This window comes from Poecilia reticulata, linkage group LG4 (assembly GCF_000633615.1).
Source record: "Poecilia reticulata strain Guanapo linkage group LG4, Guppy_female_1.0+MT, whole genome shotgun sequence".
Taxonomy (NCBI): Eukaryota; Metazoa; Chordata; class Actinopteri; order Cyprinodontiformes; family Poeciliidae; genus Poecilia; species Poecilia reticulata.
Genome location: NC_024334.1, coordinates 10352212 through 10373204, shown reverse-complemented (window position 1 = coordinate 10373204; position 20993 = coordinate 10352212). Strand labels below are relative to the sequence as shown.

The 20993-nt window shown below is 39.0% G+C and overlaps 1 protein-coding gene across 1 annotated transcript in view; it reads left to right on the top strand.

The window, feature by feature from the left end:
- Positions 1 to 7303: 7303 nt before the first annotated feature.
- Positions 7304 to 20993, top strand: part of brinp3a.1 (bone morphogenetic protein/retinoic acid inducible neural-specific 3a, tandem duplicate 1) — a 64340-nt gene continuing 50650 nt past the window's right edge. The window contains exons 1-2 of the mRNA XM_008406675.2: positions 7304 to 7960; positions 8201 to 8508. Of these exons, the coding sequence (XP_008404897.1) occupies positions 8255 to 8508 (254 nt within the window). The 5' untranslated portion in view covers positions 7304 to 7960; positions 8201 to 8254. The remainder of the gene's footprint in view (positions 7961 to 8200; positions 8509 to 20993) is intronic.

Below are 20993 nucleotides of genomic sequence, written 5' to 3'. Positions count from 1 at the left end.
GAGGAAACCGGAGTACCCGGAGAAAACCCACACATGCACAGGGAGAACATGCAAACTCCATGCAGAAAGACCAGGGCCAGGAATCGAACCCAGAACCTTCTTGCTGCAAGTGGCAGCCACTGTGCACACGGCTGCCACTGTGCAGCCGTGTGCACAGTGGCGCACACGGCTGCCACTGTGCAGCCGTGATACAAATCCTTAAAGTTAATATCAAATAAAACCAGCCTTTTCAGAAAGTAAAGCTTTGTTGTCCCGTAACTGGTGTCTGTCTGCCAATGATCTGGTGGTATCTGGAAGCAAAAAGTATTTATGTAGCAGGAGAACAAGATGTTGCCAACAACAGATGTACACACACCAGGGACTACTTCTGCAGCTCAAACCCTACAGGAAGGAGGGAGAGGAGGGGAAGAAGACCATCTCAGGCGTGACAGTTTGCAATGGTTATCTAAGGATAGATTTTGGTATTTTCATGTACGTGGCATGAGCGCATGTCTCTCTGTTTTTAAATTGCTGTTTATAATTTGGTATTTTCATCCCAATATTTGCATAGTCAGTTATTACTTGCACCAATAAATTGAAAGAAATGCATTTTATCATAATGAAGCAATGTACTATTGTACAGAGTCAATGATTTGTAATTCAATTAACTTTACAAATGAGCTAAAAAAAAACAACATCCCACAGTGGGTGGTTGTATGGGTCATTAAAGGGAACCATTCACTAACTTCTGCTGGAGTCCACTACAAAAATAAATAAATAAATAAATAAGAAATGCATCTGAGATATTCCTGATTTCTGTGAAGAAACATAAATCATCAAGACAAAGTAACATCGTGGAAATGTATGTAAAATGTATACACTTGCTGACTGGACTGCTGGCTGATGCTGGTATTTTTCTGAGCTTATTTATTCATATGCTTTCATTTTTTATGTCCAGTGGCAACTCAGAATCATAAATCTTGCTGTTCTAAGTTCCTTTCATTTGTTTTCTCCACAATACTACGGAAAGATGTGACATGATTTCAACAACTTTCCTGAGAATGTGAATATGTTGAGCATCCAATCTATATTATACACATTGATATGTGTTTAAACTGCAGCGTATTAGATGTTACATGTGCTGGAGTTTGCCATCTGCTAGAGAGGAATGTATTTTCCCACTCAATGAAAACCCAATAATGTTTGCTGTTTACTATGCAACACAGTATATTTTTCAATCTGCGAAGCTAATGGTTTCTCAACTGAAGTGGCCACACTTGCAAATAACAATTTTGCTTGTGCAAATGAAGTCAACTCCCTGATGAGGTGAAAAGTCTAGCAGCTCTGACAGTGGTGAATGATTTTACAGAGACTATCACAGGATCTATGCACATGTAAAGACGTAAAGAGAGCCGCTGTCGCTGCAGTCATGACTAAAAATATGAATGTCAAAACCATTCAATTGTAGAAGAACAAGAGGGAGACACCAGATATTAAGGAGCTTATAATGAAATTCTATGAAAATCAAGTACTATGTGTGTGAACTGGAAAGAAAAAAATGCATTACAGTGGGTTCCTGGAATATACAGTGCAGTAAGCCTACAAAGGTATTAATACCCAATGAAGTTGCTTTAATTTTGTTACTTGACAATCAAAAATTTCAGTCGAGTTTATTCACATTTTTGTGATTTACTGAAGCAGAAATCAGCCTCTTGATAAAGCTATAAGAAAGACAACATTTTCAAAATGTCTTACACATCAACATCTAAAAAGTGTGGTGTGCATTTTTGCTCAGGTTCCTTTCCACAGATACCTCTAAATAAAATACATGCAACCAAATGCCTTCAGAAATCATCTTATTAGTAGAATCCACTTGTGTACTTCAATATTAATAATAGAGATGTTCTGTGAAGGTCTCAAAGGTTTATTATGGCATGTCATCAATTGCGGAGTAGTTTGAAGCAGCTGTGGTTGCAACAGGACAAAATTTCAAGGCGTCTTCAACATATGTTTTTATATACTGTTTTTTGAGGAATTCCAGGAAAAAAGTTACCCTCTAGACCAAATAACTGGTTGTACAACCTTTGGGAGCAATAGTGGTACATGATTTAAAAAAACAAACATTTAGAAAATCTGAGGGGTGCTGGTGTGCTTTTGAGCAGTTTTAGGCGTTTCCCTGCTTCAGCCCAGCTAATTTCAACTGATGGCTGACTAAAAGGCGTTTGCTGATTTGATTCAGGTGTGTTGAATCAGGAGCACACCTGAAAAGCCCTGAACCATGCAGGATATCAGAGCTTGCAGACAGACTTTGGACTTCACTGTCTTAAAAATATTTGGTGCCACAAGAATGAAATTTGGAATTAGTTAAATATTTTTTTACTGGAGTGTTAATAAGTGGAAATGCCTTTCTGAACTATTATGCAGAAATTAAAGTTTAAAAAGACTAATTAAAATAACATATTTGAAGGAGAAGAATATTATACATTGTTTAAATATTGTCAACTTACTGAAATAATGACCTGTAGCATTTTTTTGCCAAAAGTAATTTTGGCAGAAGAAAAATCACTACCTCTTTATTGCCAAAAGATAACTTACTCAAAAAATTACTTGGACCATTATTTTAAAAAGGTGACAGTAGGATGATAGTAAGAGGTTTATTTGATAAAGGAAAAATATGTCTACCAAAACATAGCTTATTAATTTGTACCTTCTGCACAGCAGTGTGTACAATGTGTAAAACACATCACAGAATCAAAAACACCTGCAGCAGTTAATTAGTCTCTGTGTGTGTAATGCAAGTAAAAAATACAATAAGTAAAAAAAAAAAAAACGTAAGGAGGAAGTTAATAAGGCAGTTTATGCAATTAAAATAAAGCAAGCTGCTCCACAAAGAGAAGGAGAGACGAGAAGACTGGCTTCTTTAATTGATTAATAGAAAGTTTGGTGACCGAAATAAGCAACGACTGATCACCAATCTGATTAAAGTATAGTCAGGCCTACAGTTTCTGCCGTAGCTATACTTCTGACCCCAAAGAAGGTTTTCTTTACAGATGTCTGCAAACATTTCATACTTCACAAAAAAGAGCATTGCAATAACACACTAACAGAATAAAATCAAGTTTTTAGCATACTATCTTCATTTAGATCCATTTGAGTTAAGTATGCAGACATTGGAAAACGCTAAAGCAGTTTATTCCATTGTGTTTTGCTCACACTAAAAAAAACTAATGAAAAAAACAAAAAAAACAGGTGAAGCCCACAGTGCTGTGACAAAGCATTGTCAAAGCCTGACAGGTTCTCTAGCTAATTAAAACCTCTGACTCATTCTGTTCCCTGATCACTCCTCAAAAAGACTCTTGAGTGGCTTCAATAGGCACGCGCAGGCTTAAGTGAATGTTTACCTCCCCTAATGACTATCTGTCTCAGAGCTGAGCAAATGGAAGTGCTTTGGTCCTTCACATAACTCGCAGGGGCAAGAGAGCCACACAGATGAGTCCCCAGCAGCAGGTTTTTGGGGTCATCTATATAACTACAAAAGGCCATTTGCAGGTTGTCATTATTTTTGCCGAGTGTAATAATTGCTGAACACCACTGGAATTCGCTAATTCCCTAACATAAGGAGCGGTGGGAGTCAGTGTTCTCATCTCTTCTTTGCTGGGAGATAATGGTCTCTTTGGAAAAAATCTGAAAATGGATGGATCTTGGGGGAAATGACAGGGGCATCTCTCAACAGATTATAAGACTATGTAAAGTAATGTACATAAAATTTAAAAAAAAAAAAATCTATGTACATTTTATTTTAAAATGTCCACAATGAAAATTGATTATGACATTCAGTTTTTTTTTTTTAATATCACATCAATCAAGCCCTTCTTAAATTGCTGAACAAGTTTTTGCATTTTAAACCTGCATTGAATGATTTACGTTTGGTGCTGAAACTCAAAGTTTGGTGATGACAACCTAATCAGTGTAATGCTTAGGTTGTCATCAACCTAATCATTTCATTGGCAACAGATTCTGCATGAGTTCAATTAAGTACTCTAGCTGTGGCTCACTCTAAATAATTACTATTATTTGTCTAATAATAATTAATGATATAATTACTATTGATTCCTTAATTAATAGTGATTAATTATGGGCAGATGGATGGAAAAACCATCCACACACCCATACATGTTTTTCCTTGCAGAGGTATGGGGATGTGGTGCGTGTTTTCTCCAATCATTGGGTGAGAGGCGGAGTGCACCCAGACACGTCACCAGCCCATCACAGGCAACACTGAGACACAAAACAATACATGCACACACTCACAACTAAGCACAGTTAAGAGAGACCAATTAATCTAACAGTCATGTTAATATGAGAGTCTAAAACCAGAGTAAGAATCAAATCTGGGCTTCAACCCAGGACCTTCTCACTGCAAGACAACAGTGCTACCAACTGGCCCACCATCCAGCCCATACAAAACCAAAGTCAAAGAAACTTGAGATGCACACAAATTCACAATACTAAATAAAAAAAAAAAAACATTACGGGCTACACAGTGGCACACTTGCAAAAAGAAGGTCTTGAGTTGAATGACCAACAACTCAAGGTCATTCAACTCTTTCTGCATAGAGTCTTTGGGGTCTTTTTGCATAGAGTTTGCATGTTCCCCTTGTGCATGCAGGGGTTCCCTCTGCATCCTACAGTCCAAAAACATGACTGATGGGTTAATTGCTGTCTTTAATTTGTCTTTACTGTATTTAGTCTCTTGGGTGTATGTATGCATTGGTGTTTGTCCTGTGTATTTCTGTGTTGCCCTGCGATGGACTGGCGGCCTATCCAGGGTGTATCCCACCTCTCGTGCAATTACTGCTGAAGATAAGCACCAGCCTTCCTGCAGCCATGCAGGTATAAGCATTTATATCCAATGAACAGATCGAAATATATATTTACTAGAGTTGCTAACAACTGGATATACAATTTTTGTTGTATTTTTTTTCCAAAAGTTTATTTTATCCAAAGTAATTCCAAAAAGTCATTTATCTCATGTGTGCAATTTGGCAGGTATGTGGACATTAGGGGTCTGGTTTCTATTTCCAGTTAACAAAAGCATTAAATGATTACTTAACTCCTAAATCTACCTGGAATAAATAATATTTAGGTTTGACTGATTGATATGGTAGTTAGTTATATTGCAATATATCCCATTACTAGGCTAGAAAGACAAGAATTTAGCAGAATGAGCTGAAGAGTGTTGCTGGCAAAATTACTTTTTGGGTTTCACCCAACGACCTGTCAGCCCTGTGACTGAGTCTTGGACAAATGAAAGACAATTGTTGATGGATGAATGGATGAATGGATGGATGAATGGATGGATGTTTCTTTCTGGAACGCAGAGACAAGCAGACACAGACAGAAATAAATCTATCTAAAATAGGTATTTTCTCATTTGTCTCAAATCCTAATCACGAAAGAGTACGGACTTTGAGATTGTGAAGCTTTTTCATCTTAACATTTTATAATGTGATGCTCCTTTTGTTCTCCGGTAAATAAGTTCTTTTGCATCATGCTTACACATGTTTTTGTGCATTTTATGCCAAAGTACAAATCTTTTTAGGAGGTAGAGAGAAATCCAAATATGTACTGCTATTACTAGCGTAGAAGTAAAATTCTTTCCCAGTTTACAAAATTCAAAGCCCAGCTGGAGAACGGATGTCAGAATACAGTTGCCAAGATTCCACTTTTGAGATATTTGGTTACCAGGGCTTCAAAAGAGCAAAGTATCGCTCCGTGTTACAGGTCACTGCTCAGCCACAGTGACCTGCACATTTCGCACACCTTCCTGGAGCCTTAATGAGCACTTTTCAGTGACATTGTCTTTGATCTCTCTCCCTCTTTGCACTTGGTTTACATCCACGTGGAGCAGGCGGACAACCTTATGTTGCATCAATTGGCAATCAATTCTCCTGCCTCGACAGCCTCGACTGAAAAAGAAATAAACAAGCACGCTTGCCTCTATGCACACTCCGGTATTCTACATATCGGGAAAATCATATTCTACTCTTGCGCACCAACACTCTCAAACTGATGAATGATTTATTTGAAATTGTAAATATGAAGTATGGGACTTTGCTTACACTCTGCTTATATGAGTTTTGGGACTGAAAGCTGTGGTGTTCCAAGAACTGCCTAAAATGCTGTGTGAAGCCATCCAGGTAATGAGCCATGACACTATCCACTATGTTTTATTCAAAACTTAAGAACAAGCAGTGTGTTTGGGGACAAAACAAGACCTGGTAAACCACCAATGCAGTGTAAAAGTAAGAGGAATGAAATAACCTGTATTCAGAAACAGCACTACAGACTAGAGATTGCCTTTTCCTATTAGATAGTTGTCCTTCACAAGTCCTCACTGCTGCAAGGCAGGGTCAGAGGAAAAAGGCACCCAATCGCAGGACGTGATGATGAAACCGTGACAAATCAACTCATTCTTTCACTTCAGATTTTGCAAGTCGCTGCGCCACGGGATTTCAGCCTCTCTTTTGAGTTTAGAAGCTGGCGAATCTGGAGACTCAATGGTGTTCATTTCTCTAATCCAATCCCTGTATAAAACCTCCCTTTGAACGTCTGCGGAGAAGCTGAAAGGCAGCACACATCCTTCCCTCGGTTCGCCTGCTCTCTGCCTCTCTGATCCACGCTCGGTGTCCGACGCACAGGCGCTCGAATAGAGCAGATCTAATTAAGTTTGCTGATGGTGAAAGTGATGATTATTCTGGAGCATATAGAGAGGAGGGACGACCAGGGCATGGAAGATAACGAGAACAACTCCGGAGTGTGTGTGTGTGTGTGCGCGTGTGCGCGTGTGTGTGTGTGTGAGGGGGTGCCAGGGGGTGCGCGTGCGGGGGTGGGGGTTAATGTACTACGGTCATTCTCCCTTATAATCGTCCTCGTGAAGAGTGAAGATGAAAAGAGTGCCACCTTTCTTARCGGCGTTATCCAACTATGTTTTATATGAAATAACATCAGTTTTAACAACTACTACTTCATATACACTTCTTTTTTGTTGTGGTTTCTAAAGCAACGCCACTATAAATTCTTTCTCAGTAATAACCTACATTTCTCAGGAAAGGCAGCTTTAATCCAGAACTCAATTTATAGCAGTAACGTCTTTTCAATTTGCTCTAATCGTTTTTACTTGTATTCCAAAAAGACAAGATATTTATCCCCATATTTCCTTCCTGCGTGTATTTTGTCAATGCAGACTGCAGGTGCCCTCCATCGGCTTTCTAAAACTAAGCACCCAGTTTACCATTAACTGACCATCCCCGCATCCTGCCTGCCACCCTTCACTTCTGAGCGCCTCCTACTCTCACTTCCTCCAGTTACGTCCCAGCCAACCGGGAGTATTCTCGCTGCTGGAATAAATTAAATTGCAGCGGTGTGGGTACAGGAGGGAGGGAGAGCGCGCCCTGAATGCCATTCACACTACCCGCGCGCATGGGGAGCTCGGTCACCGTCAGAATCATCGGCGGATCTCTGTGCGCTCTGCGTGCGCCCCGAGCGCAACTGTCTCCAATCAAACACTGCGCGAGTTAGAGGACGGCTGCTTACCCCGCTTCAGTGGACTTTGCTCATTTGTTCATTAGGAAGATGCGTTAAAAATAATTAGCACACCTGGAAGAGGCGAGTCTCTTAATACCGCACATCAGCGACTCACTTGGAGAGGACTCGCAGAAGCCTCGCTTCTGAGCGTCTTGGGAGGTTTTCAGCTGGAAACATAACGTATTTTTAAGGGAGGAGGAGATCGGACTTTCAGCTTCTGTTTAGTTCAACTTGCGCAGTCTTTTTTTTTTTTCTTCTTTTTTTTGCGCGCAACCTTTCTCCAATGCCCCCCCCGGTGCATGCGCCCAGCAGAACCGAACTTCACGATCCTATGAGGGGATTTTGCGGAGATTGATCCCGAGCAGCCACGGACCAAAAAGACTTACAGAATAAGGTAAGGACACAACAGCTGAAGTACCAAAAGTGATTGCAGACGAGAATATTTTTTAGTCCTAAGCGAAACAATAATTTATCTTAACAATATGGATTGTATAATCGCATTCAAAAGTGGTTATTCATTTATTTTTGTTACTTATATATTCAAAGCAAAAATAAAAAAAAAGTACAGTTTATTTTTTTATTTTTTTTTACCTCGGTGTGATCTCGCTCTTCCTTTCTGTCTGTCCTCCAACAGGACTCATTAGGAGTGCAAGGAGAATGAAGAGTCACCGGGGCCGGGGCAAACACCATGAGTGGCCCGTGGACCTCCACTAGACTGACGGCCCTCATGTTTCTATGGAAGTGGTTGACATTAAGCCTGCTCCTAAGCTGGTTGTCAGGGGGGGGCAGTGCCGCGGACTCTGCCGGCGCTGGCTTCAGTGGCTCAAATGGACCCCTGGGCTGGCTCCTGTCGGAGAAGGGTCCTTTTCACAACTCGCAGGAGTTTGTTGATTTCACAGAGCGCTACCAGCAAGGATTCACTACCAAGTACAAAATATACAGGTAAGAATTTGGAGATCTGAACTCTTTAAAAATATTTTGTGAAACGCCGTCCTGCATCCAAAAAGGAATAAGCATGCAGTTAGTTGGGCTTCTTTTGTAGCCTTCCCTTGGGGGGGAAAAAGGAGGTTGTTCAGCAAAGCATAGGCAAGAGATGACACTATGCTTTTCTTTTCACCACAAAAGATGCAGATTTAGTAGGTGGCAAACAGAGGGATGAGGGACTGAGAAGATTACTCAGTGGAGTTTTGCATACAAATGAAAGCTCTGCGTGCCTTCTGCATAGATCTAAGCTTCTCTCCGGTGCTGCTGCTCGCCTCCTTTTTAGTAGGTAGCAGAGGCATATGGTTGGAGTCTGATACAAACTCTAAATGGTGCATAACAGTGGAAACTTAAAGTAGAGATACCACAGGAGGGTTAGAACAAAGCAGTGGGATGTTACAGATATCTGACTGAGCCTGTTGATGTGTGACAGTGGGTAGACCAAGTGGCTTTAGAAGTGTGTGTGTGTGGTGATTGTGTGCGGAGACCCAGTGGGTTATTGTTTGAAAGCTGTATTCAATGTATTGTGGCATTTTCTGTTTGGACCAGAGCACGATTTAGAATGCAACGAGGCTTATTCACGTGTGAACTCATAAAGTGTAAATTATGGTGAGTTGACTATTTCTTTCGTGTAAATGATTCAAAACAATTTCCAAAAAGTAATAAAGGATTGTAAATTGTCAGTTTGTTTATGTTAACATCAAGAATTCATATTTTACCATCTCAAGCCTTGTCCAAAGTTAAAAGGAAATGTTCAGGACAGCAGAATTTAAAACGAGCTGCATGGAAATACTCCAATCAGTGGGCCTGATATCAGAACAGACATTTTATTTTCTTGATTGACAGATCAGATAGTTGAGATCGAATTTTATTTCCGTATCTACTAACAAAAGAATAACTAAGAACATTGACATTTTTGGTGTGTAAATACATAAATTAAAAGCATAATCCTTTGTAAATAAAAGTTTCAAAAACCCAGGTCACAGTTAGGGACGAGGATGGTATCTCCCCTGTACTGTTGTAATTAAAAGCATTTGGTTGTAAATAGGGACAAAAATACAAAAAAAAAACACACACATTACATTTTTGTCTCTTCTTTGTGTTTTAGTTCTTAGGAGAAATTGAAATCGGAACGTCTCATTTCAAAGAAAACCTGAAAACTGGTTTTGACTGTGTATCTCTGCGGTGAATTTACTTTTGAGCGTTCAAATATAATAAGACAGTTAACACACTCGATGTGTTTGTCCCCATAACCTTTTTTCTTCTTCGGAGAGAAAGACATCTGAGGCGTTTAAACATCATCCCTGAAACCCAGACTGATTAAATCCTTTTAGGCCGGTGGTTCAGCAAACATCTGTGTCAGTCAGTGTGACCTACACACACTGCATACTGTATCTGAAAGGGCAGAATCTTGTTTGTTATTGTGCGTCTGTTGCTCTGAGGGATTCGCGTTTGTATATAAAAACATTTAGTTAAAAAAAAAAATCACTACGTAAAGGTTGAGAAATTCCTCTGATCAGCTGAACTCCCCCTCCCTGGAAAAAGCTTGTCATTTCGAATTAGCCCAAACCAAAGGATGGTTTTCTTATTATACTAAAGTTCTAGTGTGCTGTTTACCCACCGACAATTTTCATCAGCGGATGCTCTGCAAGTTGATTGAGCATGACTGGCTCGGCATACTTGAGTGTCTGGACTCGTGGCTGTATGTGCAAGGTAAGTGTTTTGATGATCCGTGATGAGGGTGTCGCCACTGTTCAGGAGGAGGACTGTTGCCAGCTGAACAGAGACTTGACTGACACTGGCATTTAGCAGCTGACAGGGGCAACAATGCCAGGCAAAGAAAGAGAATGTAGCTCTGTTTGCTTCTCTACATCCATCATTTCCTCCCCTCTTCCATCTCTGCTGGGGTCCCCTTTCTGTTTTGTAGAACGGCTTCATACCTTGTTGCCCCCCCCACTCCTTACTTTTGCATTTTGCACCTCAGCCAGGACATGAAAAGCTGACAGATATTAGCATACATTAGTTAAATGGATGCACAAGATTAACTGATTTACATAACAGAAAACCAGATGTATTTTCTCATTACTTTTATTTGAAAAGCCAAGATGAAAGCTTTCCTAAGGACAAAAATAAGTGGAAATGTAAGCCTCAAACGTCTGCAGTTGTCCTGTCCCTTAGGTTTACTCTGGCCTTTGGAGTTTTCTGTTAATAATTAGAGAAAACTCTGACTAATTACAGCAAACTGCATTTGAAGTTAAAGTGAAAAGGTTAAGTATTATATTGTTGAAGTAAAAAGATAGTGTTCCCACCTTGTCATTTGCTTCCCACTGCTTTAAAAAGGCAAACCTTTTACGGCTTTAAATATCTTGCACTTTTAACACCAGGCTCCATCAGAAGGCATTCAAAGACGTTGACAAATTAAATGAGAGCAATCAGAGTTTTTTTTTGGTATTGTGTGAGGGGAAAGAATAGACTTACAGTTTCAGAAAGAAAATTTATGCCATCAAAGTATTTTTATGTTTTTTTTTCTCTTTTTCTTGGGCTTTCATAGTGAAGCAGTTGCTAACACTGCTGTCTTGAAGCAAGAAGGCCCAGAGCTCTGATTCCCTACTGGGAACAGTGTAAAGTGTGGGTTTTCTCTTCCCACAGTCCAAAAACTTGCATGTTAGGCTAATTAGTTATGCTAAATTACCCTGGGTTGTGCATGTGTGTGTGTGTGTGTGTGTGTGTGTGTGTGTGTGTGTGTGGGTGTGTGTGTGTGCGTGTGTTTGCGTGTGTGTGCTGTGTGCCTCTATGTTGTGTTAAGATGGACTGATGACTTGTCTTGTGTGTACCCTGCTCCTCGCCCAATGTGACCGATGCAGAATGGCACCAAGCAGTGGAAAGTGTGCAAGCACTTAACTGGGTGCAAATGGGCGGTGGATGTTTGGTTTTTTCAGCAGTGTTGCACTTGTTGTATATATGATAAGCGTAGTTAATGCATTTTATACCATCACCACTATACATTTGAAATTCTGAAAATAAACCTAGTTTCACATTCAGCCTTTGAGAAGAGCAATCTCGACCATTTTCTACACATTTTACCTTTAAGAAGAGAAACCAAATTACACATGCAGAGTAATAAGTAGATCTTAATAAACCCAGATCAACAGCAAGTTAATTCAAGAAAATATATTAGGATCTAATCTATCTTCCGCATTATTTGTATGTCTTACTCGCATTTTCCATCTTTTCTCGCCCTTTAGCAAATGATTTCAAACCAATTCCTTTCCCCTGCTCATAAATATTCTCCAGAGCTCAGTTGGCCTTTCCCGTCAGGGGGCAGGTGATAGGTAGTTGAGGATTAAGGACAGATCCAGAAGAGTTAGAGTACAAATAGGGGGGGCTTTATCCCCACCTGCTGGTCAGTCCCTTCACCGGAATAACCCAGGGAATTATCTCTTTCTGCTATTTTTTTTTTTTAACAAGTTCTGAATCTTCTTGGAGTCGTAATCAGAAGATAAATGGTGACATATTTTTACACTGGCAAACTGTCATTTGCTGCAAGGTATTAAGGGGAGATTTAATAGCTTAGAAATGTACAGCTCTCGGTTGCAGCGTAGCAATGTAAAGCACCTGAAAAAGATGTGATTCTATAGCAAATTCTCTGAGTGAAAGAAGTTTTATAAAAAATTATTATTCTTTTTAAGCTCTTAAGTGCAGTAATGGCACACATAGATGGATTCATTGAGTTCAAAAGCAGTGAAAAACAAGCGCTGACGCACTTAACGGTATTGCTTCCGCTGTGACTGCAGTAAAATCCACCTGTATGTCAGACATAATGGGTTTTTTAAAAAAAAGCTATTCATTCATTCTTTTTTTCTGAACTGTGGGTTACAAACCTCCAAACTGCTTTGTCGCTTTTATTTCCCATTGAATGCAGCCAACCGCTTCCTTGTGTCCTTGTCAAGCAGACGTACTTTGCTACATTGGGAAACACCCAGCTGAAGGAGTTAATACACATTTAGGTTGTCCTTGTAATTCATACCGAGAGCATGGGGCTGAATTAGAGATATCTTCTCGAACCCGATGCCAACAAAACAGAGGACTGGGTGTGAAATGAAGAAAAGCATATTTCATTTAATGATTTAGGAGCTGGTGATGTTGTGAAACCATCTCTGCTTGCGAGAAGTTCTTACCCCATAATTCCTTGGGTGCAGTGGAGCCATATGAGGACAAAGTAGCATATTAGTCAAAATGTCAGCACCTCCCTTCTTCTTCTTCATGGGCCATAATTTTTAAATCACGCCTCATCTCCTTTGTTTTCTCCTCTCTTTTCCCTTGTCAGCCCACTGGCGATTACATTGACTTCATTTGATGTAAGGAGATGTCTCTTGTAATTATGGTCTGATTAGTGTTTCAATTATACACGGGCATGTTTGTGGAGAGGTTGGGCTGCTGAGGCATGATTTCACAACACCTGTCATTTTGTGATGCCTGTTGTACTTTATCTACCTCCTGTTTATTGCTTTCCCATGGCATTGTGAATGCTTTAGATGAGAAAGCACATTTAAAACAGATTATGAAATGGGATGGAATAAATGGGCATAGAGTTGCAATGAAAAAGCAATGAAGAGAACAGAGAGGGAAGAAGAATACTAGAGAAAAGCGATTAAGGACCGCAATACCGTAATGCACAGCAATGCTGCTCGATAAACCATTTAGAGTATAGATCCACACAAATTCATATTTCATATTTAAGACTGAAGAATAAAATCTTACTTTTAAATTATGTGTAATTAACATAAATATGTAATGGATCACAAAGAGATTTGGTGCATTTACATGTTTAATTTTGTTGTGATCTATGAGACATGCTGCGAGTTTCTATGCATTCCTAATTTAACTTTGTGAATGCTTGGGAGTCAATGCATCACAAGACATTTTGCTGTTGGGGCGGCTATACATCAGCGATTTGTTTTGACTGCTACCAGTTTTCTTTATTACTATGCAGTAATAAAGAAAAATACTACAACAACCAAGATAAAAAGTTTTGCTGCACCACCGATAGCAGTTTACATTAAATTCAAATGCATCCAAACGCATATAAATATGTGGCTCTCTAAAAAACAAACTAAGGTTATCTTATGTGGATAATGAATATTTATTTATAGAATTTAATGGTAATCAAATAAATGTGTTTTTTTTATCTGTTAATTATAATGACTTATGACAGTCAAAGGCATTTATATGTATATATTTGTTGCACTAATGCTGGACTTTTCTCACATCTTGTCATGTAACAGCCACAAATTTCAACATATTTTATTGACATTTAATGTTTGTAAGACAAAGTAGTACATAATTGTGATGTGGAAAGAGAACATCTCACAGTTTTCTTTTTATCAGTAAAAAAAAAAGAACCCTTCAGATTCTTTTTTTTTTTTTTACTGATAAGAATCTGAATGGTGTGGCATGCATTTGTTTTCAGATTGTCTGAGTCAGTGTTTATTTGGAACCACTTTTCACTGCAAATACGACTCCCACAGTGTTTTGGGGCATGCTTCTCCCAGCTAGAAGAGCAACTACAGAGAGAAGGGTTTGACCAATATTTTTTTTGTAAAATAGCTGAAGCTCAGTCTGATCAGATGGGAGTCATCTGCAAACAATATTTGTATATTCCCAGCTGGATTTATGTTTGGACTTTGACACTTACAGCGCAGTCGGGGCTTTCTCCCCTTGACTTGGATTGTCTCCAGTAGGTTTTCTTCCAGGCCAATCAGCAAACAGAATGGAAGGTTGTGAACAATGATGTTGATTTCTATGCTGTTTTAGAAGTGGAGTCTACCTGCAGTTTTAGCATTGAGCAATAAATATGGAGGAAATGAATGAAGCTATTCAGTCCCTGCTGGCCACGCTTCAAAACGTTGAATTAACATTAACAACCGCCTTGTTCGGCTCAGTTCATCTCTCTTCCCAGTGGAAGATGGTTGTTTACAGTGCAGGTAATTCTCAGTAAGCACAAGCAAACATTTGTGACTGGATAAAATTGAAAACCTCAACACAATCCACTCCTCCAGGAGGCAGTTATTACTCAACAGCCAAGATACCAGGCACTCTGTACGAAGAAAATAGCATAGGGGGAAGGGTTGGGTTTCACCAAGTTAGTGTAACTCAGTTTTTCTTGTAAATAATTAAACTGTAACTCTGATTGATTATTTGGAGTCAATGTCCTGGAGGCAGGAGAGATTCCTGACATCATTCTGGTCTCGTTCAGCCATCAACAGACTTTCACAATCGTCCACCTTCTCTGTACTTACTAATAAAAGGCATTCCCCTAGCATGGTACTGCCACTACCATTTCTCTAAGTGCGTAAAGGGTGTTCTGAGTGATGTCCATTGTCAGTGTTTTGTCACAGGCAGGGTTTTGCAATTAGGAGAAAAATATTTTTTGACTGACTAGACCACCTTTTGTCTTTTTTCTTTCTTCCTTGTACATGGCTTGTGATGGACTAGGAACTTACACAAATTATGTTCTGGCCAGATTTCCACAAAGGACAGATTTGTGTACTGTGAGTTCCCAAATCTTTCTCATGAGATGTTACGCTTTACATCTCTACCAGAGATAACACGAGCCTCTTCACAGTCAGAGTTACACTTGAACTATGCTCTTTTAATTTTGGATGATGGATTTAAGCTGCAGTATTTCTGTAAGTCATCTGGTGAACTTTTTGGAACTTTTTCTTCCTCCACAGTTAAAAGTCAAGAAACTTCCTACGGTCTTATTGAATTATTTAACATTTGATTAAAAACTTTTTTTTTTGTTTTGTTTTAATAATGCTGCACAAACTTTAACTTGCTTCACTGTTTCAAAATAATGTAGGTATAGTTTAATTTGGATCAGCAAACTGTCAAAATGCGTTTGGCTGTGAGCCTTTTAAATGTCCCCCGGATACAATGGAGAGGCTCTCTAGTGTTACTACAACTAAAGCGAATGAAACGTTTGTTGTGCTTTCAGTCTGTTGCAACAGATTTGGTGGAGTTCCAAGTGACAAGAGGTTCAATAAAACACTTTGAACTGGCTGATTGTTTTGAGGCAATTATTTATTACCTAAGCCTGAAATTGGCAGCAGCAAAAATGTCACTGTCTGCAGATGGATCAGCTTCCTGCCATAGACTGAAAATATGTATTTTAAGGTAATTACAGATTCTACACTGACAGTAAGGAGGCGTGTGCATGTCTGATCGTCTTGTCTGGTAGATAGCGATCCATGTATGATTAACTTCACCTCAGTACTTTTTCAGTTAAATGTAAGTGGATTAGAAAAAGGAACATGTAAGCAAGTGAGCAGATGCTAATTGATCTGTCACTTCAGCCCTTCCGTTATGGATTCCAACTTTCACAGTATCTTTGAAATTCTTCCAAGTGACTCATTAATAGTTGTTCAGTTTGACCTTCGTTGTTTAACTATTTCGTTGACTGAATTACACGCTTTTTTTTTCTCACAAGATAAAATAGCCCAAGACGTATGAGGAATTAAACTAACCAAATCTGATGGAAAGAAATGCATTTGAATGTGTCTTTCTTTGGATTTATGTAAAGGTGTTGATAGTATAGTGAAATATTTCCTGTCAGAAGACTGGAGAAGCTATGAAAAACCTTGCAAATGTGAGTTTCAATCTGTTATTTATGCTTCTTTAAATTCAGAACACAGCTTTACACCACTTATGTTTCACGCTTCAGACATGGGTTTGCAGAATGAATGACCTTCAGTACAACAATCTTGCATGCTGTTTCCAAAGACGGAATAGATGTTATTTTATATTTCTTCACATATACACTGTTCCAAGAGGAGCTGGTTTACCGAGAGAAGAGATCCAGTGGACAGTGGCTTTCCATAGTTTCATGTTTGGAGGTTTAGGACGAAGCCAGAGAGGATTGTTCCTCTGGATCGCCAGCAGCAATGGCAGTGACAGGGAATTCATTCTGTGCAGGGCTTATGGTTTCTGACAAGTGGGTGATGAGGGAGTTATCAGGGCCATAGGTTCATGAAAATAGTCCTTATGAAAGAGAGATTTGTAGCAAATTAATGTATAAACACTATGTTACCTACTTCCTTCAATTCTATTTTTTATTTTTTTTACTTCTTCCCATTCACTATGCTTTTTCTTATTTACATTCTGTTGGAATTAGAGGGGGTAATTGAGGTTCATGCTCTTCACATTTAGAACTCACCTCGGCCCAGCGGTGCTGGCAGATTAAAAAAAAGACTCTGATAACAGCTGTGCTACAGGAATACAAGCGAGCATATAAACACATGGCAAACACTTAAACAAAATAATCCAAGACAAAAAAAGAAAACTCTTAAGTTGGTAAAGATGATGAGTGAAGTGTTACCAAACATAAAAAACAGTTGCAATGTGATGTCTAGCAGATTGGAATTTATTCAACCAACACAAGTACACTTTGTTTCATGTATGAAGAATTAGCACTGATGATTTGAAATTACACAGTAATGTGGGGAAGAATGCCAAATAAAGTTAGTATATACCTGAAACACAATGGACTTAAATCTTTAACTTCTCATGTTCTCTCTTTAACTTGTGTTTACATTTTGGAATAAACCAAAACAAAACATCACCATCCGTCCGAGTACAAATATTATGAGCAGGATTAGTGTTTTTTTTGTTTATTTGTTTAGGTAATTTCAGTTTTAGAGTGAGGATTTTAAGTACCAGAAACCTTATTTACTTTATTTCGATCTTTAAAGTAAGGATGAGCTCAGCAGACATGCTGAACATGTTCAACCTGTTTCATAGCTTATGGCCCCTGTTGAGACCATCCATCTCTTTTCAACATATTTTGACAAATTGCAGAAAAGAATTGGTTTAGTATTTTGCGTGGAACATTTTTGTCAATTTGTTTCTGTTTCATAAACTTAATCTATCCATCCATTCATTGTGTTTGCATTTATTTCAGTTCCTTGCCAATCAAAATGACAGTAGTATGCCTTGTGTTTTTCTTTTTTTGTCTTCACTATTTTTATCATTCTTGGCTACTGTATTAACATAATGCATGAAAAAAAATTCATTGTGCGCTGTAAAATGGGATAGATGTAATATAAACACATTTAACCAAAGTTTATCATACATTTTTTAACTTTAATTGCCAAGATGTTAAATGTGCCTTTCGAGAAGTAATTGGCTGAATAAGAAACATTTATCCAGCTCTCAAGTCGTTATTTACTTAGGTTCAGTGTTGACAGCAAGTGCAGTTGGAAAGAACCACAGAATCTCTAGCTGTAGCACATTACTTGTCTTTGCTCTCTGTCTTATAATTGTATTTCAGTTGACACTTTATACAGGAAAGGTCATAAATAACAGTTTTACTGCACCTGCTTAGCAACAAAAACAAAAAGGAATGCAAAAGAAAAGAACATTTACATTTCATAAAGTGCTTGGAATAAGAGTAGATTTTATTTCAAGCACTAATTGTTGCCACGCAGATATAAGCATAGTGTTGCATTACTCAAAATATCAATTTAAAGCAGAATAACCTGTTTGTTGACTTGTCAATTTGCCTCTCTCATGAATTACTCCTACAGAATTTGGCAGTAAAAGTGTTTTAAACATCTATTATTCAAGAACACAGAAGCTTCTTAGAGAAAATGTTTATTTTTATTTATTTTTTTTTTTTGTCGCTTGCTTAAAATAAACTGGTCAGAGCTTGAGGGTGTAATTATAATTTTTGAAGACTTAACATGTCTTGCCTGTTGCTGACAGAAAAAAACATGAAGTCTTGAAAAGAGGGATTTACTCTTACTGTTGACTCATGTGCGGATTGCTCTCTTTGTGTTTGCACGTGTGTGTGTGTGTGTGCATGGTTGTGTGTCCTGTCTGTGTTTCTGTGTTGACCTGTCCAGGGCGACCCCGCCTCTCGCCCGGAACGTCAGCTGGAGATGGGCACCAGCAACCCTCCCGACCCCATTAAGAGACAAGGGTGTAAGAAAATGGATGGATGGATGGATGGATGGATTACAATTACTAATTATTCACATGCTGTATTCAATAATTTACACATGAACATGAAAGGTACAACACAACATGTCAAAGAACATTACTAATAAATTGGAAATACTTAAACTACCCACTTGTTCAATGGAACTTGGTTGAAAAAGCTCATCTCCTGCTTGACCATCAGTTGTTTCTGATGAAAAGTTTTCTGTATTAAGCTATTTGTGGGAGAAAAACATACAAAACCACATGAAAAAAGCATGAAGACTGTTGATGGAGTCTTCAGTGGAGAGTCAAAACTTGTGCAGGTCACTTGAAAGAGAGCGTCAGGAATAAATCATTCTGTTTTCCTCTACCTCTCTCAGCTCTTTGCATGCTCGTACATACGTGGTGGTTTTCACACGCCCATGTGCTCGAAGCTAAGGTTGAAACAAATGACACGCTGGGAACGCCGTCTTTAGGCCGTAGCTTAGATAGCGGCCAACAAAAGAAATTAGAAACTATTGTTAGGTTCCTCATCAAAAAATGTATTGATGAGGAAAACACTGTTGAGCAGATTTAATGGGAAACCAGGTGATTGTGTTTTGCACATTGTAAAGCCTAAATCAGTTACAGCCACATTGGCTGAATCTTGTCTAAATTGTTGGAAAAAGTTACATTTGTGTTAATATGAATGAGTTTATTTGGAAATATTTTGATGGGTTGAAACATCTCCTTCACTAGGAAGTGTGAATCACTTCAGAGCTTTTCCTGGTTACCATAGCAACTGTTACACTTCTACCCAACTGATGATGTCACTAGGAACCCAGGCTTTGTGTCATAGATTCTATGACMTCAGCTCTGAACCCTTTGAATATCTTGTTACGTGTGTTCTAAAGCCAGATGCGCAGAACTCAACGGATTTATAGAGAAGTGCAATTTTTCACCCAGAGACTGAAACGCAAGATGGAGCCCCGTCGATTCCCCAGGAGGCAAAATACCCCTATGCCTATGACGAGAAAGATATTTGACCCAGACCTCCCATGTGATTTTGGATTCAAGAAGAGCGTCAAAATTGAGGATCAGGACCATACTTTAAGGAAGTCGATTTTAAAATTACCTAAAATTAAAAAAGATATCCATCCTACCCCAATACCACAACGAAAAGTAGATATTCGGGAGAATTGCGTAGATATTCAGGAGAATTCCGCCTCAAGTGATTCCAACTCGAGCACAAGCTCAGGTTTCCTTGTAAGTTTGGTAGACGGAATTGATATTCAGGCACGCATTAACCAGCGTAATGAATTTCGAAAAGTACAGGAGATGAAAGAAAGACACGAAGCTGCTCTTCGTAAATTACAGGAGAAGAAGCCAAGACCAACGAATGCCTACGCACGGGATGTGCAAAACTGGAGAGACAAGCGGGAGAAAACTCCTTCAAAAACGTTGCTGCAAATTGACAGAGATGGGCAAAAACTTCTCAACTTGTCCACGGATGTGGACAAGTTTARAGCTGACAAGTTGAGAGCTTGTCCAAAACTCATTGTCCTTTCCAATGAGGATTCTGGAAWGGACAAACATGGCATACAGTTTAAAAAGTCTTTGTCACGTGGAAATGAACAAAAACTCAACAAACAGCTTAGAGAGAAGGCAGAGGAACGATTGGTAAAGCCAAGGCAAACACCCAGAGTTAGTGAAGGCAAACGGTCAGAATATGTACATGACGAGAGGGAGAAAAATGTTCACGAGCAGGTWAAATTTCAAGAGAAATGTAAGAAGATGGCCTATGAAAATATAGAGRATATAAGGAGAAAAGAATATGTCAAAGAAGCTGTTGAGGAGAAAAAGCTTAATCAAGAAAAAGCTAAGCARGAGTTTGCCCAAAAGTTACTTGACAAACAGGAGAAAGAAAAGAAAGTCAAAATGCAAAAGTATTTGACTGATGCATGGGATGATCAAGTTGAATACAAAYGGCAAAAGCAGATTGAAATGGACAAGATCATAAATAAAGGGTCTGATTCCTTGATGGAATCAGAGCAGTCGCATCGAACGGAGGACGTTGAGAAGAAGAAACAGAAGAAGCTTCCTGGATATCCAGCTGAGGAAATTGAAGCCAGGAGACAGAAGAAGGATCCCCAGCAAAAACTGAAGACACAGGACGAGACTAAAAAACATACGGAAAATTTAGTAATAATGCACTGGGAAATACAGCACAGTGTAACTCAGCAAGAAAGAGATGTTCAGTATGAATCTGGCTTTCTGGACTATGAGAGTGACTGCGACATTCCTGATAAGGACAGAAGTCGTGAAATACGTAAAAAAATAGTGTACGACCAACTGTCMCTTACAAAGAAGGAAGAAGCTAAAAAACGGGCTTTTATGGAGGAAAAGTTACTGGAAGAAAGGATAGAGCGGGAATCTGCAGAGCAAAAGCGTGAAAAACTGGAGAAAGAGAAAAAAGCTGCAGCTATAAA